Genomic DNA, 18,612 nt, shown 5'->3' on the forward strand with positions numbered 1-18,612 from the left:
TCACAGCTGCAAACGGCAGCCTGGCCGGGATCTCCAGCTCGGCACAGCAGCCCCGGGAAGGTGTGCTGTGGGGAATGAGAAAGGGAAAAATTCCTCCCACCTTCCCAGGCTGATGGAGCCATAAATCAGGTGTGATAGATGAGCCGGGTTTAATTCTTCTCTTCATGTACGTCTGACACAGCCCTTTCCCTGCCGGGCTGGAGCGCGACCAGAGGCGGCCGTGACTCACAGGAGCCTCAGGCAGGGGAGAGGGTCTTTGGGAAATGGAAACTGAGGCTCCGGGGCCCCGGGCTAAAGCCAGCCCCGGGCGGTTCCAGCCCCATCCCAGAGTAGCACCACCAGGACTACACGGAGCTGCCCTGACTGGCTGGCAGGCTGTCCCAGGGAGATGCCAACCCTCAGCCCCTCTTTCCTGCTTTGGCATCACCTTCCTCCATAAATGTCTCCCTGGGAAGCTGCTCTAGAGCAGAGCTTTTCTTTTATTCTTTTATCTTTTCTTTCTCCTTTTCTTTTTTTCTTTTTCTTTTCTTTTCTTTTCTTTTCTTTTCTTTTCTTTTCTTTTCTTTTCTTTTCTTTTCTTTTCTTTTCTTTTCTTTTCTTTTCTTTTCTTTTCTTCCCTTTCTCTTAAAACACAGTTGTTGGGGGTTGCTGGCAGCCACCAAGTAGCTGGGGCTGGTAACAGTGAGGGGACGATGGCAGGGACTGCTCTGGGACACCCAGCCCTGCCCCAGGGATGGCTGCAAAACCCCGAGGAGGTCCAGAAGGGCCTGGCCACATGTGGTCCAGGCTCAAAAGCATTGGTAATATCTGTCTGTCCATCCATCTGTCCGTCAATGCATCAACCCATCTGTCTGGGGTTAAATCCAGCCAATCCCCCCATCCCCCAGCCTGGCTGCCATCACACAATGGTGCCGGTGCTTTAATTCCCTTTTCTTATTTATCATTGCAATTGTCTCTTAATGGCTTTGGCAGCCCCTCCAAGCCTCCTGGCGAGGGTGGGAGATGCCAATGTATAAATAAAAGCCATAAGTAAATAAATCCAGTTGGAGAGGAGGGTATTCATCCAGGCTGCCACAGGTGATGGCACCCATTCACCCGGGCAGCTTTTCCCAGCCGAGTGCCCCAGATGCCCCCTGGAGTGACGGGCTGGTCCCCAGAAAGCTTCAGTGTGGCCTTGGGAACCTTCCCTCAAATTGTGGCTCTCTGTCTTGAGGAAGCCAGCATACACAGCTGCAGTCAAACCTGAGCTGAGGTTGGGGCTGTGACAGCAAAGGGGAGCAGAAAAAAAAAATAGCAAAAATCCCCAACCCACGTTTTAAATTAATTAGTGATGTCCCTGGTGACTCAGCAGAGGCCAAATGGAGCTGCTTCATGTTTTATGGAAGGGCTTTGCTGCAGAAGACTGAGGACAGCAAGGGACAGGGCAAAAGGGGTGCAGGGGGTGCTCTCAGGAGAGGTGGCCCCAGGGTTGGGTGTCAGCACCTGGTGTACGGCCAGGGCTATTCTGGGTGCCCCATGTGAATGCCCTGGTCCCTGGCCACCATGGTGGCATTTGCATAATCATCTTTACATGCCAATTGGGATGGAAAAGCAGAGTTTTTCTCCCATTTCTGTGCCAGGTGCTAGGGACTGGTGGGAAAGGAAGTGTTTGGGGCATGACCAGTCCAGTGCAGGTGAGATCTGTGACCTTCAAGGACCAAGGAAGGACGAATTCTCCTGCAGAATTTCCCTGCTTGTGGGTACACCAGGGACAAACCTTCAGGGAAGCAGCAGTCTGGAAGCACCCTCTGGCTAGGCTTTCCAAAGAGGGGCTGGGTAATTTAGTGTTTAACAGACGTTGAGAAATATTATTTCTTTTTGGTGAAATTGTCTAATCAATCACTTTTTAATTCAGCCTGCTCTGGCACCCAGGGTACCCTGGGAGGCTGTGGGCTGCTATGCAGAGAGAAATAACGCTGGATCACTGCTGGGTACCCACATCTGGGGCTCAGCCCCGTTGAGGGGAGCAGGCACTGTCCTCCCAAACCCACCCCCCACCTCTGCCAGCTCTGACATCTCCATAGCACATCCTATTTTCACTGCCCCATTGCTCAGCATCGTAAGACCCATCCTGATGAGGAGAAGGGGAACAAAGCAGGCCAGCACAGGTCAGCCACTGGGAAGGGGTTCCAATAGCAAGGACATACTGCTGCTGCTGGGGGGAGATGGTGACTCAGGTTAGGGCAGAGGGAACTGGTTAAATCACAAACCAGGACACATATGGGGCCAAAAAGGTGCTGGGGACAGCTGCCAGGCCTATGCCCAAGGATGCCTGAGGGAGCAGCAGGTGCAGCCACCTCCTGGTTCCTGCCTCCTGCCAAGGCAAAGCCATGGCACAAAACCATCCCCAGCTGTGACCCTGCAGCAGGTGCCCTTTCCTGACCCACTGACAGCTCCTGTGCTGACCAAATCCATCCAGGGAAAAGGCTGGTGAGCACTTTCCTCAAACCTTCAAACAGCTGAATCCCCTCAGGGACACATGGCTCCTTGATGGTGGTGAAGCTTTACCTAAAGCTTCTTCTTAGGTTCAAAGTTTTTCTTTCCCTGGCCATTGCTCCTCCAAGTGCTGCAATAGACTGAATTCCTCCCCAATGCCAGTTTGGCCTCAGATTTACAGCCCAAGCCCCAAAATCCGCTGCTGCTTGTGAGGTCCTTCGAGAGAATCACAGTAGAAAGTGTTTATTTCCATCATAAAGATCTGCTTTAATATTTTAACATAAATCAAGCTGCGCTTTATGGTGATAATAAATTTGCTGGCAGAAACTGCCTTTGCAGCCTGAGGCAGCGGAGCAATTCAATTTGTTTGGCTTTAAGTGTAAGGAGCCGTAATTGAGAAGGGGGAAGTACAGATGTTTTAATTGAGTTTGCAGCTAGCACCCAGAGTTGCAGTAGGCTAATAGAGAAGAGGTGAGGGTCTCCATTACCCTCTCCACTTGCCATTTCTCCTTGGCCTGCAGATCCATCTGTCATGGCCATCCCCTCCAGGAATAGCTGCTCCGTGCCTAAGCATGAGGAAGAAAGGGATGGAAAAAGAAGTCAGACTAAACCAGATGTATAATGTGCATTGTATTGGTTTTAATCCCATTTTTAAAAAACTAATTACAGTCAGGACAAAGCATCAAGTGTGCATCTGCAATAATGAATTGTTACTGCTGATAATGGCCAAATAAAAATAGACTTATTCACGATGAGTGAGAGGAGAGAGCTTGTGCCCTGCACCATGGGGTCACCCAGTGTCTCCTCAGCCAGTGCTGGCTGCACTGAACCGCTCCCTTCTTGTTTTCTCCAGTAATTTTTAAGGCTATATCGCTATATCATGTTTTATATAAAAAATGTTCTCTGCTGTAGAGCTTCTTTCTGTTAATCACCCCAATTCCTCGGATATATTTGTTTTGCTGCTGTGCAAGGACAGCAGGTGTCTGGGAATTCATGGTTATTTATTTGAGAAGCACTCATGCTCCTTGGGGAGCACAGTAAGGTACCATGGCAAAGGCTGGGGCTGGAACACAAGCGCTCAGCATCCCATTCCATCCAATACCTGGATCCAAGCAGCTCTTGGTGGTGCAGCCCCTCAGAGGTCACTGTCACACATTGTTGAGGGGTAGAGGGGGACACACAGGCCAGGGAAGAGAAGGCACATCTTTAAATGTAAGAGATGGCAGGAAAGAGGGTGCCAGGCTGGGCTCCCTCCTTCCTGAGAAGGGAAGGGAGGGTGAAAGGAGATGAAATAACAGAGAACAGCCCTGTTTCCTGGCTGCAATGAAATGTGAAGGCAAGAGACTGAAATGGGCATGTGGAGGGCAGGAGCTGAGCCAAGGGCCTTGCAATGCATGGGCAGCTCAGGGCAGACAGCCCTCAGCCCCTCCATGAAACCACATCTGCACACTCATGCAGAGGAACAGCACCCTCAGCCTCTCCAGCTTCCAAAGGCTTATTTCATCATCATTCAATTCTCCCTCCAGCTCTGCCTAGCTCCCAGCTGCCACGCAGGTGGCTCCCAGCTCAGCTGCCCCATAAATCTGCCCTCCAAACTACTGCTTCCTAAAAAAGACACCAGCACCAGATACCTCTAAAATACCTTCTTAATTTGGTACTGAAGATACCACATCAGCTTTCCAGGAGCACTTGGGGATGTTTAAACTCACTAGCAGGGGCTGCAAATGCCTGTTTAGGATCAAGCTGGAGAGAAGATGAACAGTCTCTCCAGATTCTCTGCAGGCAGCTCAGCAAGGACACAGTGGCGGTGCTCAGGCTTGAGAGGTGCAGGGTTTTGCTTTAAAAGCTATGAAGTGGTTTTATACAGCTCCAGGTACTTGCATATTCCCCCAGGAGGAGCACTTCAGGTCATATGGAAACCAGAAAGTCCTACTTGAAAACAGAGCTTGATTAAAAAGAGCTGCAGTTCAAAGCTTGCTTTAGTGAGCGATGACATTTAATACTGCAGTAAGTGCAGAGGGCAGGAGGATCTGATATGCACCTGGCTTTGAACCTGCTTTGATAACAGGGGGTTTAAAATAGTTCAGGTGAAAACTTTTAAAGTTCTTTCTTCTGTCAGGAAACCCCTTACTATCTGTGCCCTAGGGCTTCTGAACACAGGACCTGGTGACAAAGTGGGATCTTACAGTGACCATAGTCATCCTAAAAGCAGAGCCTCTCCTAGAGCTGCCTAAGGTAGGAGCAGCCCAATTCTGAAAGAAGCAGAGCAGGAGCAGTCCCAAGCCCACCTTAACCCTGTGCAGAAAGACAAGACAGGGTCAAGCCCAGTTCCAGCAGGGTTTCAGGTTTTGCTCCCTTGTTTTGGGAGCTCTGCTGCTGCAGGCAGGGCTGAGCCAGGGCACAGCCGCTTCCTCCTGGCACCAGCTCATTCCCCTGAGTTAACACCCACCTTGTTTCAAGGCTAATTACCCAACGCGGGAGCCGGGAACGCTTCAGTGTGCACAGCCGAAGCCTCTGGCGTGTCAGGACTGGGTAATTAGCACCTCCCCAGCCCACACCGATCCCGATCCCGGCCTCTGGAGTTCGGGGCCTGGCTGCTTGTACCAGCCCCGGGCAAAGCTGAGAAAGGGAGAAGGGCTCTGCCAGTGGAAGGCTCCGAGTCGCCTGCTGGAGCTGAGGGAAGCAAGGCTGATTTCCCTTCCAGTGGGAAGAGCTGTATCCCTGCACGCAGAGGGGCATTGCTCTGCCCAACTGAGCTGTCACAGCACAGGAGAGCAGGATGGAAATGTGAATGTAAACTCCCAGGCTGGAGAAATCCAGCTCTAAGCAAAAGATCCCCTATTCCAGGCAATGTGCACAAACATGATAATGCTTCTAGAAAAAGAAAATGTAACAGCACAACATTACTTCTTTCTGAATTAGGTCTATTTCCACCCTTATGCTTTCCTTCAGCTGGCACAGGAGGTTGTTCTGAAGGAGTCTCAGCAGAAAGAAGAGACTCAGTTATCCCAAACTCCTGCTGGATTCTGCACAGCACATTCCTGCCTTTGGGAGAAGGGACATTTAGTGATGCAGCCAAGGCTGTCTCTCTCCTGTGTGCTGAGACCTGCAGCACACAGAGAACCACAGAGGGACAGACAGAGAATGTGCTGCTCTGACAGAGCCAAAGGCAGGAATGGCTGGACACTGGTTAACGGTGCAGACTGCCAAGGGCTCAGCCCCAGGGCTTTGTCTGAGAACCAGAACTGTAACAAGGCTGAATCCACTCCACCCACACTCAAAGTGGAGTGAAGAAAGTCTGTGTCACCAAGCCAACGGCCTGGAAACTTCCCTTCATACTGCCTCTCCCCCTCAGTGCACAGCTCCAGAGGGGGAGCTGAAATGCTGGAGTCTCTGGAGCTCCAGAGGGAGTGTGCTGCTACCCTCATCAGAGCTTTGACTCACTCAGGACAATGTTTGCAGTCACAAATATGAAGCAAGAGAAACCCCAAATGAGCACAAACACAATCCAGAAGCTGTGCCGGAAAGGGGAGAGGTGCTTGTTCACCGTCCCACTGCCGAAGACCAGCTGGGTGTCCTTCCGACTGCAGTAGGCCAGGAAAGCTGGGATGAGATACTGGATCCCATTCCCAGCATAGGCTCCTGTGATCCCCACCAAGGACTCCAGATCGTGGGTACAGAAAGCCACCAGCACTGGGGGAATCAGCGTGATGGCAGGAAAGACAATCCTATCCACCAGCCACGGGTAGGTGCCCCCCTCTCTGTGGAAAAGGGTCTTCCAGTTGTTGCGCAGGGTCACTGCAATGATGGGGAAGTTGGTGCTGATGGTGAAGACCGGGAAGAGGCCCAGGAAGTACCGAATGAAGGCCACGCTGACGATCTCACAGTTGGTGAAGTTGAGCGTGTACATGTCCATGAGGGTGTCGTTGCGGAAGCAGTAAATGGCAGTGAAGGACAGGAGGCTGTAGAACGCCAGGATCAGGATGTAATCAAGCAGCACGAGCTTGTTGACGTGCTTCTTCTTGGAGATGGGGGTGATGAGGGATGGCAGGGAGTGCTGGCACATGAAGGAATAGACACACACCCCAAACAGATTGCGGATGCCCGACAGCTCGGCCATGGACGGGTGACCTTCAGCCTGGCCTCTGCTGATGCGGATGAGGGCCAGAATAATCATGAGGATGAAAGCTGGAGAGAGAGAGAGAGAAGGTCTCAGGTCAAGCCCAGGCCCATGCTCCTCATGACCTCCTCCCACAGCACTGGCAGTCTTGGCACCGGCTTTCTCTTGCTATGCAAGAGCATCTCCTTATCTCTTTGATGCACCACCTTATCTGAGGGTGCTACATTAAAGGCAAGGTGCACAGGAATTAATCGTGATGTGCTGTCAGTGCCAGTCAGCAGATAAGGGAATGGGCTCAGGCATCTCCCTCCAGTCTCCTTCCCATAGGGACTCACCCTCCCACCCCCAAGAGCACAGGGCTGTGCTGTGCCCTTCAGAAGCAGAAGGCTGACACGGCTGGTGAACCCTAAGCCCTCAAGGGTTTTGGTCCGTGGATGCTTCTGCCACACACACACACTGGTTAAATACTGTCATTTCAAAAAGGCTGAAATATGTTTGGCTCCAATCAACCCCAGTAACAGTCCTACCCATTTCTAACTGGACTAGTGTTTTCAAGACTTCCCCTACATGCACAAAAGCAGCAGCTACTAGCAAGCTTTCCTGTCCCTGGGATCTGTCAAGCATGATAGAGCAAGAACTAGCCAGCCATTTCCTGGGTAGAAGGAACAGGCTGTCTGTAGCTAATCCCAGGGTGGAGAAGCCAGTCTGGAAGGGACTAAAGCAGCACTGAAAGACTGCTATTAAAATTCATCATTTCTAGACACAAAGTCTGCTTGTCTACCCTTCACTTATGTCAGGAAAAAGCCTAACAACATTTTACAAAGCTTATTACAAATAACAACATGCCAGGGACAACATGAATTGAGGAGATTGGGCTAATGCCCTTATTACTCTGAGGGCGGAAATTTGAGCCAGAGCAGTTACTGTGAGACTCTCATTCCTACCATGGCATATAAAAGCAGTAGAAAACTAATTCTGGTGTCACAAAAATTGCATCAGCCTAGGAAAGATGATCATCAGCTGCTGGAGTTAACAAGTAATGGGGAGAAAAGGACCTGCCTGGCAAGGCAGTAAGCAGTGAGATTTACAGTCTGGTGCTGCAATGGGTGGCTTGCACAGAGCTGTCCTTGCACCAGTCTGAGGCACAGGAACAGAGCTGTGAATTATCAGGTAATGAAAAAAATCAACAAAATGCTGAAACAACTACTACAGACACCTTTGAATGTCATTAATATAAATCCAGAGGAATTAAACAGAGCAGTGCACAGTTCAAGTCCATAGGAGGCTGGCACCAGTGCTAGGAGCTGGGCAGGCTCACCATGGGGTGACAAGATCACGGGCTTGCTCTGTGCTCAGTCCTGCTCCCCACAACAGGGGAGATTGGGAAACCCTGCCAGGGATGGGACTAGGGAAAACAGTTACAGACCAGTGAGTGAATACTGCCTCTCTTGTGCACAAAAATATCAGATTATTCTCACTGAACATTGCCTCCCATATATCCCCAGCACTTCCCAAAACCCTCTCTCAGAAATTCACGCTCTCCTGCAGCAAACAGCAGCTCCATGCTGAACTCTTCCCAAGCCACATGCTGCATTTCACCCTGTGCTGCCTCAGGAAACCTCTTGCTTCCAGCTGTTTCCCAGTGACAGGGCACGTCTACCAGCCCTCCCCAAACACCACACTGACAGCAGCAGATCCATTCCTCCACGATACCACGAGGCCAGGTTGTTTTGGGAGTGCTAGGCTCTACTTCCTCCCCCAAGGGCAGTCACACAGAGCTATGGAAGGCAACAGCTCATTGCTCTGGGGGTGTGCAATTCCCCTTGCCTTCACTCAAGCCCAGCAGGTGAGGGGCACTGAGAACAGGGGTACAGCTGTTGTGCCTCCCCACTGCTCCCTGGAGGGGAGATGCTTGCCAGCCATATCTGCTCAGCAAGAGACCCAGAAAGAGCTGTGTTCCAGGTGATGTGACATGGCTGCACTCCCTGGGGTTGCACAGGCTACAAGGAAGAGGAAAGGATGCCCTGAGTAATAAGACAAAGCAGGCTGGGCAGCTCTGGAAATGGCTGAGACTGTTCCTTTTCTTCTTTCCTGGGAGAGGTGGTGAGGCTCTGCAGCCCCATCCTGAGCTGGTCCTGTACCTGGGCTAATGTGTTTTAAAAGTCTCACACCTCTCCCCCTGCACACTAGGACAGTGGATCTCCTCATGCTCTGCTCAACACAGTAATGAGTGATCTATTTCCATCCCCCAAACCCACTCTCACCATTGGCTCAAAGCCCCATTTTCTGCATCAGTGCCAACAGGACCAGGGAAGGTCCTGTTTCAGGCAGGCAGCACCCCAATCTTGAAGCATCTCCCACAGACTCTCCTCTGCCCTGACATGTGCTTTTCTGGCAGGGAACACTAAAAGAGCAGAATTCTTGTGGATTCCCTAAATGATGGATGGTCTTTGGCTTATGCAGCTAGAATTAAATATATTTGTTTTTCATTAAATATGCATTTCAGAAATTTATTATAATTACAAGGAGTGAGGATCCAATACTAAGATCCAAACTAGTTTTGCTTCCAACAAGGCAAGCTCTGCTTCCCTGCCTGAGCACTGGTGCACTGCAGATGCAAGACCCTTGAGAGGAAAGGTGCTGAGTAAACTGGAAACCCCCCCTGCACAGTTCCAGCCTCAGAAAGGACAACAAAAGCGCTGCCCCATGGTTGTTTTCTCTCAGTCCCTGAGGCAGAAGAGTTTCTCACTCCTGGAACTGAAGAGCTAAAACACTTGCCTGTCAAATTTATCTCTCTGTCCCTGAGAGGAGGCGAGCCAAAAAATGAAACTCTGAAACCTAGATATGGTTTGGATGATAAGTCAAAATGAAAGGAAGATGACAGGCTGACGGACAGGCAGCTTTGAGCAGAAAAGAGGCAGCACAAGATCCTCAGGCACACACAAAGCTCCCACTCACTTCCCCTACCTGGGACAGCAGGCTGAAGGCAAAGCCACATGACACTATTTCATGTCACCTACTGTTGTCACATCAGCTGTCCAAAAGCATTCCTTCGCCACAAGAATCCTGGTGAAGACATGGATTCACAAAAAAACCCTTGATGCATTCTTCTCCACACAGAACAGAGGACACAAGCAATGTGTTCCAGGTATGAAACACCCTCAGACCATGATCAACAACCCAGAGCCACAAAGCAAGGTTGACAGTGATGGCACCTTGGATTGTTAGATAGTTACATGAAAAATTTGCTTTAAGCCTTGTTTTATATAAATTCTTAAAAAGCAATCAAGGGTTTTGCTTGTCCTGATTTTTCCACAGTGTTAAACCCACTCCAAGCCCCCACACCACAGGCTTGGCAGTCAGCAAGGCACAGAGGCCACTTCTTGTCTCATCTTGTCTCTTCTAGATGTTCAAGCATCATTTTTAGTGAAGGATTTAAGTGAGCCTGAGGAAAAAAATAAAGAGGGGGTATGCCATAAAGGAAAATTGTGATGAATCTCATCCCAGCCATCCAACTGCCTCTCCTGCAGACTCTCTTTGCTCCCCTCACTATCTGAGGAACAAATGTTCTCAGATAAAGCAGACCTTGCAGTCAGCTACTGCTCCTCTCCTGCTTGACTCAGGAGATGCTGATTCAGAGACAGGGCAGTTCTGCTCTGGTTCTTGCAGGTGAAGTAAGGATGAATATGGATGAGCAGACGTCCAAAGTAGTACAGTTTGGGAAATATGTGAGTCTGGGGATATTAAGAAATACATTTTTGTGCATTCTGATAGAAACATAACAGAGCTGCAGAGAAGCAGAGAAGATAATTTAGCAATTCTGAGTTTTAGGATCATTTTACAGAGTCAGAGAAAACACCTCTGTAAATGAAAAATGGTGTTTGTACATGAGTTTCATCTCTCTGCACAAAGGCTATTGCAGAAAAGAAAATAAGTCCAAGCCTCAAACACATTTTTTTCCCCTGTCATGGTAGCTTCCTGCAAGAACTGATGCTCAGAATGAGCTTCTGGTTTAGCCCCCCTTGCATCCCTGCAAGACATGGTACTTGTGAGTTGTTCACATCTTCTCCAGCCCTGTCGCTACTCCCATTCCTCCTTCTGCAGGGAAAGTCTGAAGAGAACATCAGCACACCTGCCTGCCCCCCTTTCCAGGGCCCAGAGAGGCAGTGGTGTGCAGCCACCCCACGCCTGGCTGCTCCCCTACCCCCCAGCCATTTGTCTGAGCTGGTGCCATGACACGTTTGTGGCAGGGCCATCCGTCACCGCCGGCTGACGGCGTGACAGAGCTTTCCTGTCCAGGCAGAGAATCAATATGCCAGGAAATAATGATAATGGATCACCCTATCCCAGTGCAGGCCGCTTGCTTCCCTTTTCATACATTAGGCACAATGATGGATTCCAGGAAGAAGACATTTTCAGGAGCTTCCTAAACCCAGTCTCTTTGGAAAGGGGAAGATTTCTCCCTACTTCAATCCTTTATCAAGTCAAAACACAGCACGCCACTCTTAAACAGAGGAATAGATCTCATTTAGTTTAACATTAGGCAGTTTTTTCATAGAAAGGGCACAAAACCAGGAGCATCTGCTCTGTACACACTGAATGGGCAAGGAACACGTCAAGACAGCCCTACCTTCTGCATCCCCACTTGACACTTGTGCTGTCTACTTCCCTGCTGATGTCTTTCTAGGATGTTGGAGGCCCTTCTCAGAGCCATCTGGCTTCCAGCAGTGATGTGGGCAAGCTGAAGAGCCCACTACAACTGTGGAATCACCAGGCATTCTGGATTCTTTGTCATTTGAAGTATTAAAGCACAGCTGGAGTCCAACATGCTGGCAGAACAAAGTACCTAAAATTAAGACATTGATTTTTAAATTTAAAACTCATTTAGCTAGTTTCTCTTGCAGAAGCTATATCCTGCCACTTGTTCATGACCTCTAGTTCTCCACAAACTCCAGAGCAGCAACTGATTAACTTCTCCAACCTTCAGAGGGGATTTCTATATGAATTGACAGTAAAGAGGTAACATGAAAACCAGGTTTTCTCCATTAGATGTGGGAGCTGGAGTAGTTAAGGATCGGATTTGGATCGGATTTGACAATGACAGAGCCTAAAACACCATCTCTAGGAAGATGAAGGATTTATGAGTGCAGAGACTGTGGGGAAACAAGATGGATATGTTCATAGAAGACAGGAATTCTCCAGAGAGAAACATCAGAACGAAAAGAGGAGGGAAATTACTTCCCAGAACAAAGGTATGAGCAAAAGTTGTGGAATATCACTGTGGCTCCTTCCTCTAATGGGGAGCAGGGACTTGTCTGAACAGTGTTACCCTCCCTGCCCCAAAGCCTGAGGGAGGGTCCACATGGCAGAGGACTGTTGCTTATACAGAGAAGTGTGACACAGCCTACCAAGAAAGCAAGAAAAAGCCTCTCAGGCACCTCCACTCCTCCAGGCCTGGCTTGCTCCTGCTGCAGCCATCTCAGACACTGCTGCTTTGGACCAGGTGGAGCCCCTTTTCTTCACAAAGGCAAATTCCATTTAAAAAGTACTGCCAGGACTTTTTGGCAACCAAAAGCAGTTCAGTGGAGCTTCTCTGCTCTAAGGGCATCATATCCCTGCTTTTCTTCATCAGGCTTGCAATACCATAACCAAGATTTACAAGTAGCTTCCCCAGCAGTGGTAACAACACCTGCCATGAAACCAGCACAGCTGCCCCATCTCAGCCCACATCAGCTGGTCCCACAGACATCTGCACACCAGCAACAGCTCAGGGCAGAAAAATGGCCATGCACTCGGGCATTTATCACAGATGCTTTTTCTCAACATATGGGAAGGAAAGAGGAGCCAGTGAGGCTTGTTTGCTTCTGGGGGAAAATTGCCCATGTAGTTTATGGTCCTCTCTCTGCCAGTCACCTTTGGCAAAAGAACCATAAAACCCCTGCAACCAGGACTCTGCTCTCAGCTCTGCTGCTGGCTTGGCCTATTAGCTCTGACAGTCACTTCTCTGTCCATGTCATTATTTATTCTTCTGAGAGAAGGGAATAATACACACTTTGGTGTCCCTGTGAGCCCAAACTACAGCTGTGCATGCTTTGGAAAGTACTGGCTGCAGAGCACCCATGTCCCATAACATCCAGGTGCTCTGCAGACTTAGCCACATCTTGCCCATCCTGCCTTGGGCCCTACACAGCAAAGTTTTTTATCATCTTGTTCCACCAATGTCCACTCTGAACAGAAAGCAGCTTTTCATGCCACAGCCCCACTCTGAAAACCAGAGTGGGCACCATCATCCAGACCCTTTTGCAGGGTTGAATATGCCCTTACATGTCCAGCTCCCCTTCTTCAGCTCAGGCCCATCAGTGTCTGTTGCTGCCTGAATAAAGTGCTCTTTTCAGGAGCATCAGCTCCTCAGGCAGGATCTCAGTGGTCCTGTCCAGAAGAGCAAATCACTCTCCATCTGTGTCTGAAGCTCACAAGGCTCTTCCTCTCACACAGGCACTGCTTCACCCCATTGCCTCCCAGAAACAGCACTGAAATGAGCTCCTCAGCCGACAATCCCAAAAGCAGGCATGACAGAAGCACAGCATTTTAACTAACTCTTCATAAATATATTCACTTCTCTTAGTGAATTATTTACCCTGGGCTCTAGCAGCAGCTTCATCTGTTCCAGAAGGGATATAAGAACATGAAGTAACTTTGTTGAAGCAGCATGTCAGAATGAACATGCAACAGTGTCCTGATTTACAGTCCAATTCCCTCATCCTCCTGTATGCCCTGCAGTGTGAAAGGAGAGGGGCAGAGATCACAATGATCCCTCCTTAAGCTATTTGCAGAAAGCTCAATTTCTGATCTGCAAAGAGGCCACCCACCTTGAGGACTGTGGGCACTAGCAGACTAATTTCTCAGCAGGAGACTGGAAATGCAGGACTTCAGATAACTGTCACCCCCTCCTAAATCAGCCTCCTCTGTAATTCTCCATCTCAGTACTTGAAGGGATGCAGCATAGTGACTCCAGGTTTCTGCAGTGAGTCAAGTCCAGCACAGACAACTCTGCTGCTAAGGATGGCAGTGCCAGTTACCTGAGACTGCTCACAAGGTGAGATGGTCTGAGACCAATTCTCCGCAGAGCAGTGCTGTAAACAGCAGAGCTCTGGTGGAAAGAGCAGAACTACCAGAGAAACCACCAGATACAGAAAGTCAGCCCCACTAGCACACTCTGGACAGCCCTTTTCTAGTTCCTGCCCCAGAAGCCTTCTACCAAGTATCCTGGAAAGGGATGGGATGGAGAAAAGAAGGGTTTAACACAGACTTCCCAGAAATTCTGGTTTGCTTTCCCTCCACCTTATTGGCCGGGGGAAAGAGCTGGGGTAGAGATTTTATTCCTGTGCATGTAATTGTGAGATCATTGTTTGGGCAGAGTTGTGAAGGCTCTGTCTCAAGGGCTTGAATAGATGTGGTGTGATCCAATAGGGAGAGAGAACTGAGCCTGTTCAACCAAACCCAGAAGTTTATTACTCTATGAACTATCTCTTCATTAAAATACAATACTTTCTAATAACTACAATACAGCATCATGAGCAGCACACAGAGCACAGGTCCCACGTGGGAGCTGTCTGGGAACATTTGGCAGAGACAATTTAATAACAGCAGCAATAATCACACTACCAATGTCTTTAGAGCCAGCAGTCCTCACCTATAGAGATGGACATCTCAGGCTGCAACAGGCTGCAATTAATCGGGTTAGCTGCTTAATACACAATAGCCAGTGTTTGCTGCTCAGCTCCACCAAGCTTTGTCCTTTTGTTATCTTTCCTAATCCATATCCTATCCCATGATGCTGCTAGTCAGTTATTATCCAACTTTATCCAATAATAAAGAGGTAGGGCTGTGCCCCAGTGAGCTGCATCCCCTCTGCTGAGAGAGGTGTATGGGACTTGCCTGGATCAGTCTCTCTTGTTGGCAGCACAGCGTGCCCTTTAGCAGCTTACCCCTAACAGTACCCACTTGATCCGGATTGAAGAAATGAGAGGAAAAAAAACCAGCTAGATAAGCAAGTCTCTTTAGAGAGCAACCCATTGCTACCACAGATTTAAACCCTCGAGGAAAAAAAAAGGTTCTGAAATCCAAACAATGGAATTGGAAATACCAACAGCTCTAAATTTATTGATGGCTCAGTTGGTTTAGCCTTCTGCAGGAAGCTCTGCTCCAATAACTTTGTAAGAGACCTGGAAACAGGCTCCAAAACTGGTAAAGGAATTGACTTAATAACAGCTCTACACTTTTCTGAGGCTGAGGTGGAAGAGAGCTGAAAAAAGGCAGGAATTACACTTTGGGGAAGGACCCTCCTCACCCCGCAACAATTTGTACTCACATGGCCCCAGAGCTGGGTAAGCCAACAAGGTTCTAACCACAAATCAAAACAAGGCTTCACTGTAGCCACCACTGTCAGGATTTAAACCAAATGATATTTCATGACTGGCCCTCTCTCCAGGGAAGCACAGCAGGCAGGCTCCCTGTTGCACCCCTTAGGGTGCCTCTGCTCCATCTCCCAAGGCAGCTTAGGTACCTGCAAAAGGCTGAAAAGCATTCTGAGAAGCTTCTGCACTGGGAAAGGAATGAGAACTTGGGTAGGCAGAGCCTTACTCATCTGCCAGCTCCTGGAGAACAGAGATCTCTAAGCAAGGGTAAGGCCAGCAGTTCAAGCACCAACTGCTGCACTGAGTTTAACCATTGGCACTCAGCAATGCCAAGTGACAATCAGTTCTGCAGCCAAGACTGGCAACAGCTCGATTCCTCTGGAAGCCCTCTCTGCCACCAGCCCCACTCCACCTGGAGACACAGATCCACCCTCTGTGCTCCTATCACTCCTGGCAGGGAAGTGCCTTGCCATGCCAGCCTTCCTTCCAGATGAGCTGTCCATGATCAACAGGCCCAGACAGGGAGAGCCCATCTGTCTGGGCTCTCTAGCAGCATAACACTTGGGCTTCCAAGCTCCTCCTTCAACTTTCTCCTTATAGAGGCTTCAGAGGTGCCTGTCCTGGCTTAGTCCCTTATCCTGGGAGGATGCCAGATAAAGGGCTGATCCCTGAAACATCTCCACATTCTTTGAACTGGACCGTTTTTAATTTCCAGCTCAGATCCCAGTGTTTAAGCCTATTTTTCAGAGAGAGAATGATTTTTTTTTTATCTGTGAGGTGTAGAATAAGACTGCTGTAGGCTTTGATAACTGATGTGCTGCTTGTGATGAGCATAAGGCTCTGGAAGAGGCTGTGGTGACATTTGATTATCACTTAGATCAGGAGAAAGAGGGGAAGCAACTTTCAAAGGCAAGGCTGACACTGTTACAAACACCAGCAGAAATGACCTTCACACACAGCTAGCTCTCTCTGCTGCCAAGAACCATCCTCTCAGCTGCTATCATCTGAATCACCAGTACACCTGGGGCAGTGCTGCTTTACATCAGCCTCTTCTGCTCAGAAATCCAGGGACTTTCCACCGGGCTGGGGAGAAGGGTATGTAGTGGGTCCTGTGAGAGGTACATTGCAAAGTCTGTACTGACCTCCCAGCTTAGGGAGGCTTGATTTTTTTCAAATCATGATGCAAAGCATGGGTCAGATTCCCATCCACAGCAAGCCAATGAGCACAGGTAAGCTGAATAAGCCACTGTCCATGGGAAGGTTTTCTTTCCCCCACACAATAAACAGGTATGTGGGAAGCTGCAGTGTTGCTCTGCTGCTCAGAGTGCTTTGCAGAACCACCCTCAGCACCACATGGCTAAAACCAACACAAGGAAGGTGAAGGAAAGGCACAGTTTATACCAGGACAAAGAGTTCACATCTGGCCATTGGCATGCAGGCAGGAAAAGTCCAGAAGACCACAAAACATTACCCAAGACCATTCTTTAGGATCTAAGCTCTCTAAACACCAACCTGTGTTTAACTCACAACCCTGCTTTTGGAGGAGGGGACAGCAGTGATGTGAGGACATGGGAGAAGCCAGTTTGACAAATCTCAGCAGTATGGGACTGATCCTTACCCCGGGATTTGCAGCAAGAGCTTTTTCTCTGCTCCCTGCATCACATGGCTTTTTGACAAATTGTCTTTCCCAATAAATCTATCCCTCACTGTACACATACGGAATCTGTTCTTCTAAGTAGCCACCGAGGTGCTGTCAGGGTCATTAACTATCATTATCTGGGGCAGCTGTTCCCCAGCGTGCTGACGCAGGAATCAATCAGGCTAAAACATGAATTTCCCCTACACTTCTCCAAACACTGCCTTTATCCCTCTCCATCAAGCCATGAAAGAGAGGAACAGTTCTGCCATCACACCAAGGTTTAGCAATCCTCGTACTGGAAGGAGCTGGCTAAAGGGAAACCAATGGCAGATGAGGCAGGCATCAGCCTGTCACAGAGACAGGATGAGGTCTGACTGATGTCTTTACCAGAAAAGAGGAGGCACGGTGATTGGAATCAGGCCAGTCAGCTGAGCAGAGATCACTCTCATAAAGAAAAAAAACAACAAAAAATCCCCATCAAAACTTCCTCATTTCCTTTAGTACCCCTTAATGAGATAACTTCTTTCTCTGAAGAATGGGGGGGGACTTTCAAACCTTTCATGTGCTCAGACAACAAAGGAGAAAAACGGGCATTCAGGATTTTCACACCATCCAAAGTCAGGATTCATTAACTCAAACTGTTCAACATCTTAGACTTGAGAGCTTAAAATCCAGCTTAATTTTCCTGGGTGTCAACTGCTTAACCCCATCTCAGGATTTCTCTAGAACAGAGGATCTCTATTTCTCTGCAGTGACTGCCAGCCACCTCCAAACAGGATGAATTCACAGAGAAGGGACAATACCCAGCTGCAGTCTGGCAAAGAGTATGTGTGTAATGGGAAATAGAGATGCAGCTTTTCTTCTTATTCCAGTGATAGGTATAAACAGAGCTAATTCTGTGTCTGAATGGTCTGGATTTCCAAACCAGGAGACTGTTAACCTGCAGAAATGCTGATCATTAACCTGCAGAAATGCTCTTTATTAGCCCTGAGTATCAGTCACTCTGTCAGGTGACACAAAAATAGACAAACCTGAACATAAACCTCCACAACCTACACACACCTCTCAGCCTTTAACAGCATGTACACACACACACACACCAGACATGAGGCAGCTGCATCTTTGAATGACAATGGCATTGGGGAAAAAAACAAAACAAGAGTGATGTCTTACTTCCCTTAAGGGAATGATCTGTCTTCCCAGAAGTTCGTGGCAATATTTTGGAAAGAACTTATGGGAGCAGGACTTCCCAAGGACAGCACACATTGGTTTGGGGGTTTCCAATGCAGCACATCTTACCATAAAGGAAGACTGAGGAAAATAAATGCAAGCAGATGATAAAACTAAGGGTGGAAAGTCTGAAAGAAATTACTTTTTTTCTTGGATCAAAACAAAGATTGTCCAAAGTCTGTCATGCATATGTGTGAGAATAAGAAACTTCCAACTGGTGGGTATCACAGCCAGCACCTAGGCAGGAGACTCTGCCAAACATCTTCTGCCTCTCACATAAACCAGACTAAAATCTCATTTACCAGCCATGTCTGATGGAGAACAATTTGTTTTGTTTTAATCAGAAATTTCATCCTAGACTAAAACCTTTCCCCTCAAAGATTTATTAGGCCTGCACAACTGTCCTCAAAGAGGTTGTTTTGACAAGCACTTGCTTCCAAAGATCTTGCCAAAGAGAAGCATCAGTGGCGTGACTCGGGTTCCATCAATGGTAAAGAGGTGGCCGAGCCTCTGTGAAGACTCACCTATCCATCTCATGAGGGACGTCATGATTTGAAGATACTTGGTCTTCTGCACATTGAAGAAGGTGAAAGGACCCAGGAGGAGCGTGAACGCTGCCTGGAAGGACAACAAAATCCCACATTAGATTAAAAACCAGAAATTCTGCCAGCAAGATGAATTTATCAGAAGAGCAAAGCTTGCATTGAAAGTTCACCTCCAGACATGTCCGT

General features: G+C 48.6%; 1 protein-coding gene across 4 annotated transcripts in view; it reads right to left on the bottom strand.

Annotated features, from left to right (window-relative positions):
- Positions 1-3,094: 3,094 nt before the first annotated feature.
- Positions 3,095-18,612, bottom strand: part of TMEM104 (transmembrane protein 104) — a 43,874-nt gene continuing 28,356 nt past the window's right edge. For all 4 annotated transcript variants that reach the window (XM_071452587.1, XM_071452584.1, XM_071452586.1 and 1 more), the window contains exons 9-10: positions 18,406-18,499; positions 3,095-6,663 (exon numbers count right to left, since the gene is read on the bottom strand). In XM_071452587.1, the coding sequence (XP_071308688.1) occupies positions 5,903-6,663; positions 18,406-18,499 (855 nt within the window). In that variant the 3' untranslated portion in view covers positions 3,095-5,902. The remainder of the gene's footprint in view (positions 6,664-18,405; positions 18,500-18,612) is intronic.

Source organism: Agelaius tricolor, unplaced genomic scaffold (assembly GCF_023055355.1).
Source record: "Agelaius tricolor isolate 1412-34295 unplaced genomic scaffold, bAgeTri1.0.p SCAF_35, whole genome shotgun sequence".
Lineage (NCBI taxonomy): Eukaryota > Metazoa > Chordata > Aves > Passeriformes > Icteridae > Agelaius > Agelaius tricolor.